The 23,496-nt window shown below is 34.4% G+C and overlaps 2 protein-coding genes and 1 pseudogene across 7 annotated transcripts; 1 reads left to right on the top strand and 2 right to left on the bottom strand.

Annotated features, from left to right (window-relative positions):
- Positions 1–1,583: 1,583 nt before the first annotated feature.
- LOC123888956 (transcription initiation factor IIA subunit 2) lies at positions 1,584–12,513 on the bottom strand. Of its 3 annotated transcripts, none has more exons than XM_045938123.1 (4): positions 12,417–12,513; positions 4,769–4,917; positions 4,619–4,669; positions 1,584–2,002 (listed from the first exon to the last, which is right to left on the bottom strand). In XM_045938123.1, exons 2-4 carry the CDS (start codon positions 4,895–4,897, stop codon positions 1,862–1,864), a joined length of 321 nt encoding a protein of 106 aa, XP_045794079.1. In that variant the 5' UTR covers positions 4,898–4,917; positions 12,417–12,513; the 3' UTR covers positions 1,584–1,861. The 3 variants fall into 3 exon arrangements, with proteins under 3 accessions (XP_045794079.1, XP_045794077.1, XP_045794078.1); XM_045938121.1 differs by lacking the exon at positions 12,417–12,513 and adding an exon at positions 11,279–11,301; XM_045938122.1 differs by lacking the exons at positions 1,584–2,002; positions 12,417–12,513 and adding exons at positions 2,009–2,497; positions 11,279–11,357.
- Positions 12,320–17,311, top strand: LOC123892176 (annotated as a pseudogene).
- A 327-nt stretch (positions 17,312–17,638) lies between these two features.
- On the bottom strand, positions 17,639–23,119 carry LOC123890235 (CDP-diacylglycerol--glycerol-3-phosphate 3-phosphatidyltransferase 1, chloroplastic-like). 4 transcript variants are annotated; one of them, XM_045939800.1, is made up of 9 exons: positions 22,829–23,108; positions 22,300–22,567; positions 21,694–22,203; positions 21,434–21,531; positions 21,298–21,348; positions 21,103–21,216; positions 18,375–18,431; positions 18,203–18,288; positions 17,639–18,105 (listed from the first exon to the last, which is right to left on the bottom strand). In XM_045939800.1, exons 3-9 carry the CDS (start codon positions 21,830–21,832, stop codon positions 17,985–17,987), a joined length of 666 nt encoding a protein of 221 aa, XP_045795756.1. In that variant the 5' UTR covers positions 21,833–22,203; positions 22,300–22,567; positions 22,829–23,108; the 3' UTR covers positions 17,639–17,984. The 4 variants fall into 4 exon arrangements, with proteins under 4 accessions (XP_045795756.1, XP_045795759.1, XP_045795757.1 ...); XM_045939803.1 differs by having other exon boundaries at positions 22,523–22,567; XM_045939801.1 differs by having other exon boundaries at positions 22,300–22,476.
- Positions 23,120–23,496: the final 377 nt, after the last annotated feature.

Here is a 23,496-nt window from a genome sequence, read left to right as displayed (position 1 = left end):
GCTGGGGTGGGCCGCGGCCACCCCCGGAAAAATAGGAAATTACTAATATACCCTTGATTTTATTATAAAATAAACAATTATACTAGATATATATTTAGTTACGCGTACAAATGCAAAGTGTAAGTGCTAGCCCAGTGGCTTGTAGCATGTTGTAACACACTCAGGTCATGAGTTCGAATCCTACAAAGCATGTTCTTTAACATTTTGTTCTTTTTTCTTCTCTTTTCTTCAGTTTGTTCGATTTTCTTTTCCTTTTTCTTTTAAAAAAACAATTTTAATATCCATATGCATATATCAATATAAAAGAAGAATATTTTATATTTAGATATATCAATATAAAAGAAGCACAATTTCTATCTTTTTTCAAAAAATGATTATTTAGAGTTACACAATTAAATTTTTTAATGACCAAATTTGTGCTTATTATGACTTAATTTTTTGTATGAAATATAAATTTGTTCTTAGAGTTTAATGAGGACTAATGGGATGATTTGGCAGAATAAACGGGTACTATTAATATAAAATTATTTTACATTATCGGTGCAAATTTTATTTTTTCTTTAATTTATAATTAAAAAATTTTTCTCGGCCCACCCCAACTTTTTTTCCTAGTTCCGCCACTGGACATTGGTACTGTTGTTGCCAACAAGTATTAAGATTCTGCATTGCAGTGTGAAGCAAAAATAGGCAGAGAAATATGAGATAAAATGAGGTATTGTGGAATAGCATGAGATGTAAACATACTCCAATACACAGCCTTATATAGAACCTATAGTAGCAATAATTCAATCCCTAAAAATCCCCCATTCAATTACACTGATTAATCATATCCAAAGAACCGAGGGAAGCAAAATGAGATCAACTGAATAACTTTCAATTAAGAAAAAAAATCCCCTTATACGAAGCTATGGGGTGGCAAAATCATAATTTCCACTCATTGAATGGCTTATCTTAACTCAGAATAGAAATAGTTTGTCAAAAAAAAAAGAATAGATATAGTTAAGACCACAGTCCTTCACTTATAACACTCGAAGTGAGGACCCAATCAATCTCTATAATTCCAAGACTATACACTCAACAGGAATCTTAACATAAAGCAACATAAAACGGAACCTATTATGAACAGGATCCTTGCAAATCATGGTCCAAACACTAGAGCGAAAAGACATAATCGAAACCAAGTCAAAACAACATCACCTGAGATTTGAAGGAGACATGACAATCCAAAAGGATACCCAATCAATCGCAATCAAACTCTCACTAAAAGATTGAGAAAGGGCATTGATCACCAAATAACCATATGAGACAACTGTGTAATTCGACTCTGACGGGAAAAATGCTCAACACTTAAATTAATTAATAGCTACAACTTGCAGTTTACTCTCAAGAGTCAAATCTTGCAGATTTACCCCTCTCCATTTCAAATAATGAGTGTTGCTTCGAAAGAATATAAATATAATTTTGTCTTTTCAATGCAACAAATATTTTTTGAATTTTACTCCACTAAATTGAGTGTGCATCATTCTAAAATCTTTAGGAATACTATACTACATTTATAACAATAACTATTACTCAGACCATAGTTCTCCCAGAGAAATAAATTTGTTTACTGGTGCTAATGGAATAAGAGAACAGGTACACTTAAACAATAATAGATTCATCCAATTCCCAAGTGATATTCTCAATGTAACATAAATTAGCTAATGGCAGAAAAGCAAAGGCCTTTTAAATCTATAATAACATGGTTTAGATGCTAGTTCCTCAAGAACTTACGACCATCCATCACTATGGTCTAACCACCATTCCCATAGTACCAGCAGATGATAAGTTCCTCGTTAACAATGTGACAGAATTGAGCATATTATTGACTGAGCAACTTCGAGTCACATGCAACTATTTTAACCCGTCCAACATTCTCTTGGCTGTCTTCATTCTTAAACAAAGCATCTTGTAAGATGAAGGTCCAAACATTGTCACAAAATCTGTATGTATGGAGATGTCCCTGTGAGTGAAAAGAAAATGAACACCCATGGGAAAGAAAAAAAAAAGGTAATTAATTACGTCCATTAATTAGAGACTTGGCTTCAGCAAAAAATCATAAACTACAAATCAAAACCACATATGTAATACAAACAATAAAAAGATGTTTAGAAGTCTTGGTTGATTCACAACTCAAGCTACTAAACACACCAACAACATGAAATGGCAGCCCACAGTCAAATCAATATCAATATTCTATATATTCTAAAAAAACAAGAAACAGTGTCATTTCAATATGCATTAAAAGCATCCATGCAATACAGTGGTGCTAAATCACAAAACTCCATTCTCATTAAATTATCTAATCATCTTAAACTGTTACATGAACAAGCCACAGTTTTCATCATTAACATGAGACATAAATAGTCTACAGCCTCGCTATCCAGCAATAGTCTACTTAGTTTCAGCCCACTCTCTTAAAAAGAGATGGAAAATTGAGATAGTATAGAGCAAAAGGCTGCAGCAAACAATAACAGTCATAATCCAATAAATATGTCAATGATAATCATAATAATTACTAAAAAGTACGTAAGTCGGGACCAAAAAAATGGACATACCAAACTGCATACCTGGCAAATGAACCTCAAATGTTTGGAGCCATAAAATTATGTAAAAAGGTAACTGCGGTAATAATCATGCCAACCCAATCTATTTGAATATCATGTGTTACATTGATAGTTTTGCAACCAGTGTCTTGTTATTAAGTAACAAATGTTTGTTTAAAAAAAAATTAAGTAACCAATGTCAGCGTGCATGATTCAACCAAAAATTAAACATTGAATGAATGTGTTTCTTCTCAACCAGTACAATCATGAAGATAACCAAGAAAATAATGCAAATGGAGAATATTGAATAGGCCTTATCTTGGAGAGGGTATCCCCCCAGGGGGAATTTCCAAGTGTAAGAAATAAGACACTTCTATAACTCCACCAAATTTGGATTTTCAACATCTTATAAAAAGTTTTCTAAATTTCCATGCGTCCTGGAACCACCATAGAACAAGATTTGCCAGTAAATCACAAACAATAAACAGAGGCGAAAGATAGGGAAAGAAGAAAAAGGAGAAAAAGTTCAAGAAAATAAAATAAATGAATGGTGTCTTTCAAGGTATACAATGAAAAACATTCTCTAATTCCATACTATTAGTTGTAATAATATAAGCAATATATAGACATAAACATTCCTATTTGATCCTGATTTGTTGGCTTGGATTATGTTTTTTTATTTATCAGCATTGTGATATTAGCTAGGTAGTTAATAGCGGCAGCTGGATGCGGCGGTGAAGGCAGGGACGGCAGCTGGCTTCGCTGATAACATTTCTCTTCCTCTTCTGTGAGCTTCATTCTATGCGAGCTTCCGCACGCCGACAGATTCTTGCTTTCTCCTCTCCTTTGTTTTGAGTTTCCCTCGTTCTTGTTTCCTACATTCCTTCGGTTCTTTTTTATTTTTATTTTTCCTAATCAGTTTTTTGGTATTTCCTCCACTCTATTTCCTTCTTTTTATTTTTCCTCTTCTTTAAAGCACACCTCTATGTTTCGTTATTATTTCTTTTTTTTTTTGTTTTTCACCTCTCTGTTTCGTAACTTTAAGTCATAAACACTTGGGCTTTTTTGTTTCCCTAACTTTTTTTTGACAAAGAAAAAATCAAATACCGCTATACACTATCCTGCTATCCAGGATTGACTACCTAGCATATTAGTAGCAGGTACACCTGTTAACGCACAAATTTATGTGAAGGATATTGTAGAGGAGAATCAACTTTACGAATCAGTAAAGATGAAAACGAGATAACATGTTTCAGCAGAAAGTGAGATTAATAACAGCCAATACCAAACCTTTTCAAGAAATTCATAAACAGGAGGGAGCATGATGTGTAATTAAAACTTGGTTTAAGCCATTAGATCCAAGTAAAACCAAAGATGAGGATATGGAATAACTTGCCATGTGCTGTATGTGATATGTAATCACACGTCTCTCATAATTTGGAATAAATTGATACACACCCATTGGATTAAAAGGTAAAAAACAATTGACACAGCCATTGCATTGCAAATATGATTAATAGAACAAATCTTTGCAATTTCATACAAATTCAAAGGTGAAAAATAATTGTTACTTTATCTTATTACATTATTTTGAAGTATAATATATTAAGTTTACCACTCTTTTGAAGTATAATATATAATTTTACCACTCAACAAGTATGTCAAGTCTCACACCAGTGTCCACACACACTGCGTGTATCTCTGTAACAAATCAAACAATGGTTGACCATACTTAATCTGAAATGCCACTCCAAGTAAACCTCGTCTCATTAGTTTGAATTATAGTATCACTAATATAGGAAGGGCCGGCACATGTGACCTACTCTCATTTACCAGTCAAACTTTCTCTTAAGTAAGACTGCAATAGCTAGAGCTCAGCACAAATCAATTCCACCCCTAACTATAACCAATAGCAAATTAAACGCCCCTAGACATTCCTAACAACAACCATGTTTCCTTGCACCAAAAATTCAACACCTTACACTATCTAACAAAACATAAGCAGCAAACAAAATAAACAATCTTTATGTTACCTTGATAGAGACCTTGCTCTTAACTTGTGTTTCCAGAGCTTCAGTCATAGACTACAAAATCCACATGCAATTAAAATAATAAATATAGCGATGTTAAACCAGATCCAGAAACCAAACACCTAGTCTCCTAGCACCAATTCTGAAACCTACCTTATCGAACTGAACAAGAACCTGAATCGCAAGCTCAGGACTAAGAGTTCCATTCTGAACCATCTCATCCAAAGTCTCAGTGAGGCAGTTTCCGATCGTCGACCTACGATAAAGTTCGAACGTCGCCATTCTAGCTTGAAAAACGCAACCTGCATCGAACAACAAAGATTAAAATACTTGTGTTTTCTCAATTGAGATCAATCATAAAGCTAATTAACCTTGTGCCATAAAAATGATGACAATAAAACGAGTAGATCCTTAATACCTAAAAAGTGTTACAAGATTATTAAGAATTAATGTGACAATGGATTTAACCTGGATTCAACATAGATATATGTCTAACTGAACTTATTTATTTATTACTCCCTTCGGTTTTTTTTTTTAAGTGTCTTTTTTGAATAGTAACACCAAATTAAGGAAGTGTATTTTTGCACATTATCTTCTTATTATATCCTTATTTTAATATTCCTATTTTTTTGCACACACTTTCTCTTTCCAATAAATTTAATATATTATGTAGAAAAAAAATTAATATGTTAAGTACCAAAAAAAATTAAAAAAACTTTAGTTTTCCAAATATATAGCATTAATTAGTTTTATTAAAAAAGAAATGATATAATTGACAAATCGTACCCTTAAAATACCAAAACGACAGTTAAATTGAAACACTAAATCCAACGAAAAGCGACACTTAAAAAAAACGGAGGGAGTAAAAAACAGGGAACAAAGAAGATGAAGTAGCGCAGATCATGATAAGTTGTAGTAATCTTTATCTCTATAATATACACAAATGGCAAGTTTTTCCACGTCAATCCCTCCCGTAGCCAACAAAAAATCTTATTCACGAATTTGATACTTAAAGAAAAATAAAGACTAATCAGAAAACTAAGCTGCTAAAAGTGAACAAATCATCCAGCATAGTACAAGACCCATCTTCTCAGCAACCAAAAACATGAAAACTGTTAGATTTTATATTGGGCCTAACTCAACCTTACAAAACTGGCTTGCAAATTGAGGGTTGCCAAAGCTTTATAAACACTACACAGGCCACATCTCAAAGCAATGTGGGACTAAATCCACCCCTACACACCCAACACAATGAAGGTCTCAGAAGCTGCAATGAAGGCAACCCAAATACCACAATTAGGTGGCTGGGGGTGGACCGCAGAGAAGGCGGAATTTCCAGCACACCCCCTCACGCTTGGGCTCCAATGGGTCTGAAGCATGGACGATGTGGGAAGCCCACCAACAGATCTAGGATAGGCTATAATACCATGTTAGATTTTTATAGTAAGCCTAACCAATCCTTACAAAACCGGCTTGTAAGGTGAGGATTGCCCAAGCTTTATAAACACTACAGAGGCCATATCTCTAAGCAATGTGGGACTATATCCCACCCCTTCACACCCAACACAATAAAGGTGTTGGAGGCTGAAATGAAGGCAACCCAGTTCACACATGAGCAAACCTTTCTATCTTATTGTCAACAGCCACCTTTTCCCATAAACCCAAATATCGAAACTTGTCAATTCCTTCACAATTCTATTGCTCTCCTTCACTATCTCAGCAAAGGCGATCCTTCCCCCTCCACCAACAAAGACAAACTCTCCAACCGATGTATACACCACTGTGAGATTTCCTTTCTCTGGTAAGTTTTTAGGTCACAATTATTCCCTATTTTAAAGTCTCTAGGTCACACTTATTGTTGATTGGTGGTGTTGTTACAAATTTACAATAGATGAAATTGGTCTTCCTGCTCCGTTAGTTCTTTTGAAGTGGTTATGTAAATGCAACGAGTAGTACTAATGAATGGTAAAAGATAAACTGTCACATGTTTGCTGTAGCATGATATTTGAATTGATATTTGATAGTGTGAAAACTGAATATATTATTATATTTCAAGTTATGAATAATTTACAATCACTAATGTGTTTATATAGGCTATTCTAACCTAATGGGCTCATGGGCCAAATACAAATTACTAATAGAAGATTACTCCTAATAATAGAATATTTACTATTTATTTACAACACTCCCCCTCAAGCTGGTGAATGAATATTTATCATTCCCAACTTGGAAACAATTCTTTCAAAGTTATTGCCGTTCAGCCCCTTAGTTAGAAGATCTGCAAGGTTGCCTTGGGAAGAGACATATGGAGTGCAAATTAGACCACTATCTAATTTTTCTTTGATGAAGTGTCGGTCAACTTCAATATGTTTGGTCCTATCATGTTGCACTGGATTATGAGCTATGCTAATAGCAGATTTATTATCACAATAGAGTTTCATTGGTTCATCACTCTTTATCCTCAAGTCTTCCAAGATGCTTTTCAGCCATAGTAATTCACATATACCTTGTGCCATTGCCCTGAACTCTGCTTCAGCACTAGATCTGGATACCACGCTTTGTTTTTTACTCTTCCAAGTCACAAGATTTCCACCTAAAAAAGTGCAATATCCTGTAGTTGATCTCCTATCCACAATTGACCCTGCATAGTCAGCATCAGTATATGCTTCAAGTCCCACACTTCCATTTCGTTCGAACAAAATTCCTCTACCTGGAGTTCCTTTCAAATATTGAACAATTCGGAGTGCAGCTTGTAGATGAATCTCCTTTGGTTGGTGCATGAATTGGCTGACCAAGCTTACAGCAAAAGCAACATCAGGTCTAGTATGTGATAAATATATTAGTTTGCCGACCAATCTTTGATACATTTCCTTATTAACCGCAACATCTTCTGCATTCCCCAACTTTATATTTGGATCAATTGGTGTACATGCAGGCTTGCATGCTGTCTTGCCAGTCTCTTGCAAAAGGTCGGTAATGTATTTTTGTTGGGATATGAAAATTCCTTTCTTAGAGTGAGCCACTTCTATTCCCAAAAAATACTTCAATTTTCCCAAGGTCTTAATCTCAAATTCCTTGGCTAAGTGTTGACTTAACATTTGCTGCTCCTCTTCATCATCGCCTGTTACGATAATGTCGTCCACATACACCAATAACACTGTGACTCCCCCTGACTTAGAGTGTTTAACAAATAAAGTATGGTCTCCTTGACTTTGTTTGAAGCCCAAACCAACCATAACTTTAGTGAATCTTCCAAACCAAGCTCGTGGTGATTGCTTTAGTCCATATAAAGCCTTTTTTAACTTACACACGGTGTTGGCAGCAATATCTTCACGATATCCAGGGGGTACATCCATGTAGATCTCTTCTTCAAGTTCTCCATGAAGGAAAGCATTTTTTACATCAAATTGCTGCAAGTTCCAATTGTAATTAGCTGCTAAAGATAATATCACCCTAACAGTATTCATTTTTGCAACTGGAGCAAATGTCTCAGAGTAATCTATTCCATAAGTCTGAGTGAACCCTTTGGCTACCAATCTTGCCTTGTACCTCTCAATAGATCCATCAGCCTTGTATTTTACAGTGTATACCCATTTGCACCCTACAGGTTTCTTTCCATTTGGTAGAGAGACCAATTCCCAAGTATTGTTCTTATCAAGTGCCTCCATTTCCAAATCCATGGCTTGTTTCCATTTCCTGTCAGACAATGCCTCAGACAAGGAAGTAGGTATTGTGGTAGTGTTTAGACTTGTGAGGAAGGCTTTATGGGTAGTTGATAATTGTTCAAAGCATAAGTAATTGGATAGAGGGTAAAGTGGCTTGTTGGTGCAGGTTCTAGTTTCTTTCCTATGGGCAATTGGGAGATGCGAGTCTTTAGAGTGTATTGGTGTTACTTCTCTTGATTTTGGTTTTTTATGTTTTATCGGGTTGGGTTCTTGTAAGGTTGAACTAGATTCTGGTACCTGAACAGGAGAAAATTCGGAAATTGAATCACTAGATTTTGAAGGGTCAAGGAAAGTTTCTTCATGTAATGTTGGATTGGATTCATGGATATGAGTAGATTCAGGAATGATATTCTTTTTCCTTGTGTATACTAAATTCTTCCCATATCTTACATCAACACCAACATTTCCATCTTTTTCGGAATCAATTTCAGTCTCAACATTGTCACCTCTAGTTTCAACATTTTTAGGATCAATTTCAGTCTCAACATTGTCACTTCTAGTTTCAGCCTCAACTTGTGGTCCGAGATTAAGGTCAGGAAGTATAAGAGACTCATCTTCCTTACTTGTGTTCTCCCCGTGAAGATGAGTTTGAGCGAAGTAACTTTCTTGTTCATGAAAGGTGACATCTCGAGAGACAAAGAATTTATTAGACGGTGGATGATAACATTTGTAACCCTTTTGGGTGGAAGAATACCCTATAAAGACACACTTTAAGGCTCTAGGATCAAGTTTCCCTCTACCATCACTATGGATATGGACGAACGACTTACACCCAAATATTCTAGGAATGAGATTACAAGAGGTGGACACATCAGGATAAAATGAGGATAGAACCTCCATAGGAGTTTTAGAGGCAAGGACACTAGAAGGTAAACGATTTATGAGATACGATGCGGTTAAAACCGCCTCTCCCCAATACTTCTTGGGAACCTTATTTTGGAATAATATAGCACGTGTTTGATCTAACAAATGCCTGTTTTTTCTCTCAGCAATCCCATTTTGTTGGGGTGTTTTGACACAAGAGGACTCATGAATAATACCCTCTTTTTGACAAAAGGAATTAAGTCCTTGATTGAAGTAATCTTTGGCATTATCAGACCTGACCCTCTTAATACTCACTCCAAACTGGTTTTTTACCAATGAGAAGAAATGTAGAAACACAGAGGTAACCTCGGACTTTTGTCTTAGTAAGTAGACCCATGTAACCCGAGTGCAATCATCGATGAAGGTTACAAACCATCGAGCACCCGATATATTTGGAACATTAGAAGGACCCCACACATCAGTATGAATTAAATAAAATGGAGAAGTACTCACTTTGTTACTGACCGGGAAAGAGGCACGTTTGTGTTTAGCAAGTTCACACACCTCACAACAAAGACTCTCAACATCTAAATTTTTAAAAAAGGAAGGAAATATTTGTTTCATGACTCTAAATGAAGGATGACCAAGACGACGGTGGTATAGAAAGACCTTATCCCTGTTGGTCTTAATTGATTCCGAAAAAAGTGAGTTGTTGTTGTTGAGTGGATTTGGGGGGAGATTTTGGTTATCCAAGTAATAAAGACCATTCCATTCTCTCGCATTTCCAATTGTCCTCCCCGAATGCTTATCTTGAAAAACACAAGCATTGTCATAAAAAATAGCATTACATGATAGGTTTTTGGTGAGTTTTTGTATGGAAATTAGGCTAGTAGACAATTTGGGAATGTGAAGGACATTTCGTAGGATTATAGATGGACTTATTTGGATATCTCCTTGACCTGCTACAGTTAAAAGGGTACCATCTGCTGTGGATATTTTCTTGTTATTGAGACAAGGTGAATAAGTGGAAAATTGTGTGGGTAAGGGTGTCATGTGGTCAGTGGCTCCAGAATCCAGTATCCAATATTGGTTATAGGGTTTATCCGAAGCATTAAATCCAACAGAAAATTGAGACTTACCAAGAGAAAGTGGAAACGGAAACATACCTGAATATGCCAGAGAAGTTGTAACCGTTGTTGGTGTCTCCAATTCACTAAGAAAATATTTCAACCTCTTTATTTCATCTTGGTTGAGTGGAACAAATCTTTTTTTTGACATATTGACCGATGTCATGTGATTGTCTTAATAAGGAGAACAAAATAGAAAAAAAAAATCCAAGTTTTTTTTTTTTTTCTGAATGAACAGTGGCGCACAGTACTGCTATGAACAGTACACGTGTGAACAGTGTCGTGGATGAACAGTACCGCGTGAACAGTGATTTCGCAACTGTTTGCTGAAACTGCAATAAAGGCAGTAGTAACAAATCCTAATCCTGCAATGAAGGCAGTTAGGGTTTATGACCGCAATGAAGGCGGCTAGGGTTTATGCGGAAGCAAGGCCCTCAAAGAACGAGAGCTCTGATACCATGTCAAATTTTATATTGGGCCTAACTCATCCTCACAAAACCGGCTTATAAGGTAAGGGTTGTCAAAGCTATATAAACGCTACACAGGCCATATCTCTTAGCAATGTGGGACTAAATCCACCCCTTCACACCCAACACAATGAAGGTGTTGGAGGCTGCAATGAAGGCAACCCAAATGCCGCAATTAGGCAGATGGGGGTGGACCGCATTGAAGGCGGAATATCCAACACACCCCCTCACGCTCAGGCCCAATGGGCCTGAAGCGTGGACGATGCGGGAAGCCCAGCAATAGATCTAGGATAGGCTCTGATACCATGTGAAAACTGAATATATTATTATATTTCAAGTTATGAATAATTTACAATCACTAATGTGTTTATATAGGCTATTCTAACCTAATGGGCTCATGGGCCAAATACAAATTACTAATAGAAGATTACTCCTAATAATAGAATATTTACTATTTATTTACAACAGATAGTTTGTATATATTTTTTTTTTCTCCAACTGCTAACAGAGGCTATTCATCAATTCGAGAAAAAGCAAGACCTCTTGCAGCAACAAACAATTTCCTCCACATTATTATCTCTATATAGAGCAAGCATTTGGAGAGTGACGCATCCCTTTTCTGCATAAAAATTGATGTTTTAAAGCTTTTACTGTATGGAATTCTGGTCTCTTGGTCATAATGATGAGTTATTAGTTTTTGGCTTTGGGTCACACTCTATTTTCATGTTGAGCATTGTCTATGTATTTTTATGTGTGTAAACATTTCATAAACTTAAAGTTGAGTGGTAAGGATGAGTTATTAGTATTTGGCACTGGGTCAGAATCTATTTTCAAAAGTTAAGCGATGTTTTGAAGACAAAAATTTATATTATGTTACGATTACGAACAATCCAGATACGCAAGGCACTAACTAGAGCTGAGACCTGAGAGTAAATGTTTAATGAGAAAACAAAGGAACAAACTATTAACAAACTAAACTTGCTTTTGATACTATAATTTTAATTAATATTCCGTTTTTATGGAAGAAAAACCAGGTTTTCCACATTGTGTTATAACAATATATCTGTCTGAACAAAAAAGCCATTCTTTCTACTCGAAAGTGTAATATAATAGCACAGATTTTCAAAGTTCGTACATGGTGATGACAACAATATTAATGATAGAGTTTAGGGACCGTTGTTGTATAAGGATTTACAGTAAATTCCTTTTTTGGCCATAAAATATATACATTGTTGTTAGTAATAGGTTTTGACTATTTACTGACTTTATTTTAGCGGTGTCTATAATTTTTTTGTTATCCCAAGTTAATAACCAAACTACTGGTTGTGATAATGGAAAAAGGCATCCGAAGGTGATCCCACAATTATTGTTGTTTCCTAAAATTGTTTTAAAAATCAGACGGGATGTCAAACCGGTGAGACCTCCGGTCATGGTTCAATTGGTTAAACGGCAATTGAACCCGATAATCATTAATTAAATAAATAAATAAATATAGTGCTATAAACACAATAGGAATATAAATCAAAAAAAAAAAAAAAAAAAAAAAAAAAACAGAAGTTTTGCAAACTTAGATTCACAAACATGAAGAAGCATGAGAATCAAATTAACAAAAAGAAAGTTCATGGTTCGTGCAAAGAACCAAAAAACAATCGCGAAGCAGAAGGTTCGATAAACATACCTGTACGTGCGAAGGTAAAGGGCGTGACAGACACGGTCAATCGCACAAGAGAGAGAGAGAGAGAGAGAGAGAGAGAGAGAGAAAAGATTAGGGTTCCTCAATTTGTATTTTGCGTTAAGGAAAACATTCGCCTCAAATAGTTAATTAAGGATCAATCTCGAGAGAATTATGATGCATATGCATATTTTATTTGACTAGCTACAGATATACTATTTCATTTGTTGAATCATTTGTTGAAGTGGACAATTTTTATAGATGTGTTTATTAATTTTTTCATATAAATAATGTCTGTTTGCAATATAAATAAGTTTTATGTTATTTTACAACTTCTTACTAATAAAACTAATATTTTTATAAACTATTTTATCATTAACTATCTTTACAAATTTATAATAATACATAATTAAAAAAAAAAAAAAATTCTACCAAAAAAAAATAATACATAAAAATTGTATAAGATGTTTGTATAAGCTCAAAAATAAGCTAATTCAGTACATGTATTAGAGTGTTAATAGGGAAGTTTCTTAAAACAAATTTAAGCTCCGTTTAGATTGATGGAATAAAATGGAATGAAGTGAAGCGGAGTAGAACATACCGAGCGGAATGGATTATATTGTTCCTAGAGTGTAAACTCCAAGAATGCAGGGGACATTCCATTCCGACATTGGAGTTTGACGACAACCGACATGGCAACTCTATTCCATTGTTCCTAGTTCCTTCAATCAAAGTTTGGAACAACACTACTCTCCATCTCTAAGTATTGTCCCTGCAGTAACATCCATCATCTTTACATTCCAAATAGACATTGTTATTGTTCTTTGCACATATATTCTTAGCAAGCTTTTTTTTTTTAAACCAAAGGTATTTTCCACGCGCAACTGCAGAGACTAATCATCTCGAGGTAACTGAGATCTATTTAAAGGGTTGACCTCTCCCAACTCTCCATACGCATCGGCCGGGGATCGAACCCAAGACCAAAATGTTTCTTGGCAAGCTTTTAGAAACTGTGAAGTGATAATATTTATATATTTTTGTCCAAAGACTAATTAGCGATACTTCGCACCTCTGTTCTCTACACCTATTTTCTCCTAGTTGTTTTAGTTATATGGTTATTTAGGTGGAATTTTTTTTATGATATTTATAACTTGTAATCTTTCGGTTATTGATTGTTGTTGGTAGAGCAGTCAAATTCTAGATTTTACTTACATGGCGCCTTAGTTTTAAATTTTACCGGAATCTCTTTCCCCTGGGATCCACAAGATTAATACAAAAAAAAAAAGAAGACCAAGGTGCAAAAAAATAATTATCGATGTGCTTGATGAGACCCTAGTAAAATAGCATAGTGTTGTGTATTGAGAGCTAAGAGCTGTGGAGTTGATAATGTTGGATATAGCAACAAGATGCTATTAATTATTTGAGTGTAAAGAGACAAAAACAAATATGGAAAATGGAGATGCTCAATGTTATCATACTTTAAGAATTCTCAATTGAAGGGTCATGGGCAAATTAGCAAAATTGCTTTTGGGTTGATTCAAGGTCTATAATGGCTTACAAGCATTTTGGTGATGTGGTGACTTTTATCCAACATATTAACAAATAATACAAAATGTTGATGTGGTGACTTTTATCCAACATATTAACAAATAAATACAAAATGTTATTTGTTCCATTCATAGGAGTTAATCATCACAATCTATTCTATTTAATTGTCCTTTGTTATGGAACAAAACTGAAGAGTCAGGTTTTTGGTATAAGAGAATTTCTACTTTTTAGGTTTATTGAAAAACTAATATATTTGGACTATATTATAAACTAAATACATTAGCATTTTAATGTACCTTAAAAGTAAAAGTTCTCTTATAATTAGGACTAGAGGGAGTGCTTGTTTAGAAGTAATGGATGAAGTTAGTCCTAAAACTATTATCACAGAACAAGACGTTGCTATTTTTAATGTAGTTACAAAGGTTTTTTCACAGGCTAAACATCATTATTGCATGTGGCATATTGAGAAGAAAGTTTCATGAACCATATCTCTCAGGAACATAGTGAGTTTGAAAATCAATTTTACAAGTGCGTTCACCAATCTACCACTATTGAAGATTTTGATTCTGATTGAAAAGCAATAATAGATAAATATGAGTTGTAAAATAATCAATGGTTAAAAAAGATATACTTCATTCGAGCAAAATGAATTCCTTCTTATGCATGTAACAACTTTTGTGCTGGAATGTCCACCACCCATAGGAGTGAAAAGTATGAATAAATAAATTTTGTAAGAACTTTTTGAATTCAAATACTCCATTGAGCAAGTTTATGAAAGAGAGAATATGTCAAAACCACTTTTGTGCACTTTATATCCCATGGAATAAGAGGCTTAAAAATGTAAACAAGAAAAGTATTCAGGAAATTGCAGGATGATTTGGTTGGATTCCAAATATTTATCGCGAAAAAAGTTGAATTTTCTATTAAAGCCTCCACATACAAAATTCATGAAATTTACAAAGAGAACCCTAATTATCACTCCTTCCGATCCTTTTTATAAGGAATACTTTGAAAAAATCACACAGACCAAGAAAACACATTGTAAATAGTTATTTTTATTTAATACTTTTGTAAATTTAAACTTATTTCATGTATACCCTTATTTAATTACTCTTCATTCAACTAATTTACTTATTTTTAATATTATCTCTCATAATAAATAAGGGCATAAGTGAAATCAAACACTTAAAATATTTGAAAATTGGTCAAAGTTTCTTATAAAAATGAGCAATTTTTTTTTCTTCAAAGTATTCCTTATAAAAAGGACAAGAGGGAGTACGTGACTTTGGATGTCATTTCAAAAGAAGCAAAGTGTAGTTGTCATGAATTTGTAGGTATTCTTTCAAGGCACATGTTAAATTGTTAATAAATGAAAATATGTATTCGCTCCTCAATACTAGAACTTTGACCCATGCGGTGCATGAGTCTAATTAGGTGTAATATGTAACAATAAAAAATAAAATACAAAAGTTCTAAGGGTATTTTCAATAAGAGTAGTATAGGGAATTTTATGGACTAATTATTCTATATTTGTTTATGTGCTTATTTTATATTTTATATATTTTTTAAATAATTTTGGAACCCCATCGTTTTGTTTACTTATTAAAAAAAAATTGTTGATAACTAAAGGTTAAAAAATTGATGATAATTAAAGGTTAAAAAAAATTAAAGACATAATCAAGAACATAAACTTAAGTAGACATCCATAAATAAATAAAAATTGTGATTAATTCTGCCGTTCAAATTTATTGAAAACAGGGTTAACATATTAGGATTCCTAAATTCTTTCATAATTAAAGCACATGTTTTAGCGGTTGAAAGGTTTTATTGTAAGTAAGGGATTCAGGTTCGATGACAAATCTGTATTTTTTTAATATAAAACTGCAATAAAAAGAAAGAGAAAATGAGAGGGGAAAAAATTTGGTTTAGAGTTAGCTTATGTTAGCAAGCTTATAATATAAGAGATTATCGGTTTTTAATTGTTTAAATTGTGCAATGAAAATTGATGGTGCTTAATTGTCGTATGAAATCTTTCCTATGAAAGTTGATGGAGCTTAACTCTTGTGGACATAATTTAAATCACAATTGGTCTTCTAGTGCATATTGTATCAATTGACCATCAGTTAATATTAAATCTGCAATGTTAAAATCAAAATAATGTATGTGATTAGTGACATGACTATGATTGTGTTTGGTTGTATTGCAAAAAAAATTGATTTAGCAGAATTGAGTTTGATAATAACTTTTCAAATTACACGTGATAATAACTTTCCAAATCTCACATGATAATTATTCTCTAAATTTATGATCCGGTAGAAAAAAAATCATTGATCACGAAAGACATAAAAATATTTCGTGATAAAATAATATAGTCAACAATAATTTTGATATGATATACTTTTAAAATTGATGGTGCTTATCAATTATTGCACATAATTTTAATCACGATTGGTATACTTGTCATAGTGGTTGGAAATATTGCCTTGCACTAAAGGGTTGTGGGTTCGAATCCTAGTCAAGACAAAATTGTATTATTTTTTAATAAAAATTGCAAGATAAAATGGAGGGAAAACTGGGAAACAAATTAGGGTTTAGAGTTTGCTTGTGTATACAAGCTTATAATATAAAAGATAGGGTTAAGTTATAGTATGAGGTTTGGACTTTGAGATTTGGGCTTAGTGTATATACTGTAATATAATAGCTAATATTAACTATGTCAACAAATCGGTCGGGTTCGGTCATAATGGGTTGATTATAAATAAAATGGAGGGAAAACTGGGAAACAAATTAGGGTTTAGAGTTTGCTTGTGTATACAAGCTTATAATATAAAAGATGTTCTACATCAATGGATCATAAATGCTAAGAAAGAAAACATTAAAGGAAATGCAATTGAAGACCTTCAAGAAGGCAGCAACATGGCTTCATGTACTACATTGTTTAATAGTATTATGATTGAGTCTCTTCAAGTATCTGAAAGAGGTTCACAATCAGAAAAACATCATGGTATTGCCATTCAAGCTTTGTGAAAGGCAATAACATAACTTAATCTATTGGATCTTGAAGCATCAATTTAAGAGTTTGTTAATTCATATTCAACATTTGAAGGTATGCCTAATTCCTCCAAACAAGACCATAAACGTGTTCGATCCTCCACTTGCGGCATCTAAAGGTCGACAATGCACTTTGCAAATGAAAGGCAGTTTAGAATATCTCAAAAAAGGTTCATCCAGTTGTGGTTATTGCAAGGGAAAAGGCCACAACAAGCTTAAATGTCCAAGTTTAAAACACAGAAGGTATCTTAAAAATACATGTTACAAGTGTGCAATTAATTTGATTCTTTTTCAGAGGATAAGAGGATTTTGTAGCTGAAGCTTACTTATTTGAATTTAAATCGAATTATGAACAAGTCAGGTGCATAAATTACAAGAACATCGAACATTCACAAACATAGAAAAATATGTAGTAAGCAAATAAGTGGTCTATGAATGTAGTTTTTCGAAGATTAAGTTTTCCTATACAGAAAGGTTTAGCGGCGCAGCTTGTTGCCCGTCTACCTTTGATTCATGTGTAATTATTTTCTATATATATATATATATATATAAACATATTATCCATTATGACCGGAACAAAAAAAACTGAAGAGTCAACTACAACCGTACAATATTTCTGTAGGGAAATGTTTCAGCTGGCAAACGTTCAAAAGATCCATAATGAGAATTCAATTGTTTTCTTCCAATTTAATCTTCCTGCCATTTTTTGCTTTTTCCTTTCCTTTACCTTGAGTAACTAAGGAAACAATTGTGCATACATTTTTCATAAATGGGACGAATAGTGCATTGCGGAGTTAGACAATGCAGACAGTAAATATTACAAATATATGTCATGAAAATTGAGAACTGCATCTCCCTTCCATGGTATCACCGACTAAACTATTTTTTGCAAGAAATAATAATGGTCATGATTCATAAGAACCAAACCCATAAAAAAAAGTGAATATATGTGAAGCCAGAGATCCATTGACCATGTTACCTCAGTAACGCCTTCCATATTTTCCTCATATATACTACAAACGACCATATGGCAAGCCCTGCCGCAATATAAAGCAATAAAACACCAGAGCCTACCAAAATGGCAGGTCCTCCATGACTGAAAACAGAAACCAAACAGATGTCATTTAGAGTCAAATCAACAATTTTACTTTTCCTAATGAGTAGTTTCCTCGAAATGCAAAGAAAACAGATACCTGCAGTCACGGGTAGCAAGGAGAACAGTTAATGCTGTCATCTGTGTTGCTGTTTTCCATTTCCCCAAATTATTAACCGCAACAGCCTATTATTTTTATTTTAATCGTATAAGATTGGAATTTCGCATATGGAGAAGGAAATTGATTCAACTGAAGAATAAGTAAAACAAACCTCTAAAACTTTACTACCCTGGGAAGCAGCCCATTCTCTGAGAGCTGACATGGTTATCTGCTTCGAAAGTTGCAAGAAAAAATTATCTCTCAAAACTGAATTAAAATGATGCCTTGAAAGTAAAAGGAAAACGAAAACTATGTAAACTGAGAATGCTTGAAAACATGCAAGCAAATATGCACAAACAATACCAGCCAAGCAATTACATAATACTAAACCTAAAGAGCCTGCATAGATGGTATCAGCAACATGTAATTCAGTGCTTCTTTCAACAATAACACTCCGAACAACATCAGGTTTGTATCTTCAGAAACATGATCATAAACCACCCTCTCATCTCTGCATAAATAACAGCCTCCCAGAAAAACCAGAGAGGAAATAAGGGTGAAATTTGGAGCATTTATGCTCATCCATCTTAATTTATCCTCTGCTTGGGGTGTATCGTGTATGGCAGAAGTCTATGTCAGTTGCAATTCTACACAATAGCACCAAAAGGAAGTCATATTAAGTTTCAGTTGCAATTCTACACTCCCTTGTTCACCTCCATACTTTCTTATTAACCATTCATCCCTCTCTTTTTATTGACTCTGCCCTGTTAAAGTTTCCATCTTCTCTTTCGTTGCATCAAGGTTGTTTTCAAACTCATTTCAATGAGATCAGCTTATTCTATACCATTGGCATCCATATGGGTTTCCTCTACCCCAATCTCAAGTCTCTACCACAATGCCTTCCTGTGATTTTTGTAAATTTATGTGGTTCTGGTTTTTTTAATGAATAAAGAGTTATAGTTAGAATCAAATAGGGCAGTTGGTTAGTTAAAGGGAATTACATGTATAGAGGACAGAGGAAAATTATTTAGATTTGTAACCAATGAGTGAATGTAGCTCAGTTGTAGAAGGGGAAACCCTTGGGAGAGTTTTCTCTTATTTTATTTCTTACGATAAATATTGTGTTTCTTCCCATCATTTCTTTCTATCAATTTTGCAATTCATTTTGTGGGTTTGTAGACCTGCCAGTTTTCGCGGGAGACCAACTGTCATGTCGGGACAGAAATGAAGAACTCTGCTGTTCATGAGGGGAACAGAAATTATGAGTTACAACTTACTTCAAAAGAGAACTTAATCGAGATTAGCGATATGCTGAAGCAGAGGATAGAGGAGCATAAACGAGGCTGTGACGATCAATGGCTGACAGTAACCCCTGAGATCAAGAAAGATGTCGAACACTTAGGAGGGAGAAGATTGTAGGAGAACTCATTCTTAACACCAGCAACTTCTGTAAGATCTCAAGAAGTGTTAGTTGTTGAGCACACCACACAGATTTCTGACCTTCCCAAGAAGGTAGCTGAATACAAAAGTTCAAAAACCTTTTTTTCAGATGGGTGCAGAAGCAAGGCTGGGGTGAAGAAGACGAGGAGAGCCAAGGGGAGAAAGAACTAGTTGAGCCTCTGGGTAGTGAGTGGGTTTTTATCTATTGGCCTGTATGGGTATGTACCAAAAAGATTCGTAGCAGCATGGCAAGCATTCAACTGCATGGATTGGTGTTGGAGATAGAGGAAGGTATCAGAGAAGAACAAATATTTTGCAAGATAGGGTTGGTTCGCATGACCTAATAGACCAAGCCAAACTATGTCATAGTGAGGAGATTAATGGAGGAAGAATAAGAGAAAAGTTCTGCCAACCTAGCTCCTTATTTTTTTCTCACGGTCAAGACAAAGGTCTATAAAGCATAAGTAACACACAGCCTTTTCTTTATTGCAATACTTGTATGAATTTGAATGCATAGCCATGAATGATTATTCATCTGATCAAATTGAAAATGGACACTGCAGGCAGTAGCTAATGAGGATCTTCCTTGGGAAATTATGTGGATTAGTTTTACTCAAAACTTAACGAGGAGGAAAGCTTTTGAAAAGTATTGAATTCAAATGTATTGCTCATTCTATACAATTTGATGACACGAGACTATTTCTATCCCCAGCTTTCTGATTGCAACCATGAAGACAAAGTTGAGTTTGAGGGGGAGGTATTGTTAGCATAAATAATGGAGGAAAGTTAGAGAAATGAAGATTAAATAGGAGAGTTAGTTAGTTAGTTAGTTAGTTAGTTAATGGGAAATACAGTTATAAATAAGAGGACGCATGGAGAGGGAGATTGCTCACATTTGTAAACATTGATTGAGTAATGCAGTGAATCCATTGTGGATGGATTCCGATTCTCAATCTTTCAACAAAAATGTGTTCTTGTTTTTCATTTATTGAGTAATGCAGGGAATCCATTGTGGATGAATTTTCCGATTCTTTTTCTGGTTTCATAACAAATGCACATTGTCAAAACATAATTGATTTAGCCCTTCAGGTAGTCCCAAATCTCAATGGTCATACCATTGGAGTTGGAGAGCAACAGCCATTAGCGATCCTAAATTCACGCACTCACTAAATTATCACACTATTTGTATAGCATTTGATTTGCACGATTTTTATCAAGACAAATAATTTAACCAAACCTATGTTTTGGTACACTCTAGAGTGACAACACCCATCAATATTTTGGATTCCATGAGTTTCTAGAACCTAGTATGAAACAAATTTTATAAAACTGAAACACGTCTTATGAAGTATACAATATGGAATAAGTAAAAAGAGATAAGAAAATATAAAAGAAAATAAAATGGATAGGTGTCACATTTACTAGGTTCCCAGTGAATAAAAGGCTTAAAATCTGGTTACCTCTCTACCAATTATGGTGATTGAAGGTACAATCAAGAGCCACGGCACTTGTGCCAATGAAGGAACTTTCAAAGGTCTAGTACATAATAAGATCAACGTGGCAGCAACCATAAGCTGCAATCAATTTCAGTACTAATTAAATTCAGATATTACAGAGGGAAACCTGTGGTTAAAAGAAAAGCTAATGAGAATGACCTTGTCAGCTACTGGATCTAAAAAAGCACCAAATGAAGATTTTAGTTTCATCTGCAATGCAAGAGAGAAGTGTTGAATTGAAGATTGGAAATGTTGGGAATGGAAGAGAAAGAATTTGTAAAGGTTGGTTGGTTACCTTGCGAGCAATATAGCCATCAAGCCAATCTGTAACTGCTGCAGCAGTGAAAATACTTGTGGTAACAGCTGTTCCTTGCCAACCATCCATGTAGAAGGCTAAATAAATAAAATAGCAAAGAAATTATACAATCAAATTCTTAAATCTGTAGCAAGTCAATACATCAATCATCAGGCGTGAGGCGTGTATATATATAATAAAGCAAATTGAATTGCTTCATTATGAAATGGCCAAATAAGTAAAAGAGAAAAGAAACGCACTGGCAACAAGAAGAGGAATAGATGCGACACGGCCAAGAGTCAAAATGGTGGGCAAAGTAAGTAGTCTGGAATGGGAAGGCATTGAAGCGCGATCATTCTTCGAGATGGACAAGTCACGGACATTGATCTCTGAACCCATTGTAATAATAATAATAATTTATTATGTGCGGTGGTGCACACCCACTATCCAACCAATCCCTCCCGATTTCTCACCTATAATCACAAAATACAGACACACAAGCAGGTGGTATGGGTTGGGCCCAAAAGCACTTCCTTTTTCTTTCTCTCTCTTTTTTTTAATCTCCTTCACTCTATAAGGAATTTCTTTCAATTCAACTATCATCAAAAACCTTGAGCAAAACTTGTTCTAATCATAGATTCAAATCCTGTCCATAATTCTAGCAAATGTGTCCTTACTTTCTCTAAGAACTTTGACACTCCTGCTCAGCTTCTCCCTCTTGCCGGATATAGATGGAGACTCTTCAAGCAGCCTCTCTATCCCACCACCACCTGGAGGCAAAAGATCATTGTTAGTTTGTATAAAGCTATAATCAATGTGTGACAGGAATTAAGTAGAGTTTAACAGTTTATATTATGCCAATTTACCTTTTTAGCCTTTATGGTGTTGTATCTCATTTAAGAATCAATCAATATTCAACAAATTATCTTCTTATCTCAAACTCTCTCATTCAATATTATGCTTGCATAATTGTACCGGATTCTATTGTAGATCATTAGAATCCCTACTCTTGAGATTTGATTCGGCCGGTTCGACCCTAAAATCTATTTACCAGTTACACAATGTTAAAAAAAAAAAAAAAAAAACTACCGGAATCCAATGGTGTAACCGTGATCCCACGATTGTTATTGTTTTCTGCAATTGTTTTAAAAAAATCAGACTGGATGTCACCTCCGGTCATGGTTCAATTGTTTTAAACAGCAATTGAACCGGATAATCATTAATTAAATAATAAATAACATAACATAATAAATACAGTGCTATATATATAAACACAATACGAATAGAAATTAAATAAAAGTTTGGCAAACTTAACGAACTTAGATTCACAAACATGGAGAAGGAGGAGAATGAAATTAACAAAAAGAAAGTTCATGGCTCGTGCGATAATAATACCTGTATGTGCGAAGGTGAAGGGCGTGGCGGCGGCTAGCGAGAGACGATGTAAGTGAACTTGGCCGGACGGGAAGTGCGTCACAGAGGCAATCGCACGAAAGAGGATTAGGGTTCCTCAAAATGTATTGTATTTTGTGTTATTGGAGAAAGGAAGTTTCTTATAAACAAATTTAAAAAGCCACAGAAAATAAAGCAATTTTAAGTGTTTGCCGACATCTATCAGGTCAGGGACGATTTCCGCAAACTCGGGGAAGCCAATATTTCGTCGTTTTTTTTTTTTTTTTTTAATTCACATTATTACACAACCCAAATAATATATATTCGTGCACACATACGTAAAATTATTAAAAAATAAATAAATGATAAATAATTTAGTCACGTCATTTAATATTAATTTTTTGGGTCTTGCTAATGAGTGCCCCCGGGGCACTCTTTAAGCATTCCATTTAAAGAAACTTTTTATTCAAAAAGTTAAATAATACAATTTTCAATGCGTTGACTTTACGCATTCCGATAAAAATTCTATAAAAAACTTACTATTTAAGGGCTTAAAGAGTGCCCCGGGGGCACTATTTAGCATTTGCCTAATTTTTTTTATATTTTTTTTGAGTTTATGTGTGCCCTTTATCCCAAAATATAAGTAAAATTTGGTGTCTAACTAAGAATTT

This window comes from Trifolium pratense, linkage group LG6, assembly GCF_020283565.1.
Source record: "Trifolium pratense cultivar HEN17-A07 linkage group LG6, ARS_RC_1.1, whole genome shotgun sequence".
NCBI classification, from domain to species: domain Eukaryota; kingdom Viridiplantae; phylum Streptophyta; class Magnoliopsida; order Fabales; family Fabaceae; genus Trifolium; species Trifolium pratense.
The sequence above is the reverse complement of the archived record's forward strand: the minus strand, read 5'-3'. Positions and strand labels throughout refer to the sequence as shown.

What these genes read in the sequence shown, in the direction of transcription:
- LOC123888956 (XM_045938123.1), bottom strand. Translation starts at nt 4,897, where the DNA reads ATGGCGACGTTCGAACTTTATCGTAGGTCGACGATCGGAAACTGCCTC. An exon ending in TTCTTGTTCAGTTCGATAAG is followed by an intron (nt 4,670 to 4,768) that starts GTAGGTTTCAGA and finishes TGGATTTTGTAG; the next exon opens with TCTATGACTGAAGCTCTGGA. An exon ending in AGAGCAAGGTCTCTATCAAG is followed by an intron (nt 2,003 to 4,618) that starts GTAACATAAAGA and finishes TTTCACTCACAG; the next exon opens with GGACATCTCCATACATACAG.
- LOC123890235 (XM_045939802.1), bottom strand. Translation starts at nt 21,832, where the DNA reads ATGGGTTCAGAGATCAATGTCCGTGACTTGTCCATCTCGAAGAATGAT. An exon ending in ATGGCTATATTGCTCGCAAG is followed by an intron (nt 21,349 to 21,433) that starts GTAACCAACCAA and finishes CTTGCATTGCAG; the next exon opens with ATGAAACTAAAATCTTCATT. An exon ending in TAGATCCAGTAGCTGACAAG is followed by an intron (nt 21,217 to 21,297) that starts GTCATTCTCATT and finishes AATTGATTGCAG; the next exon opens with CTTATGGTTGCTGCCACGTT.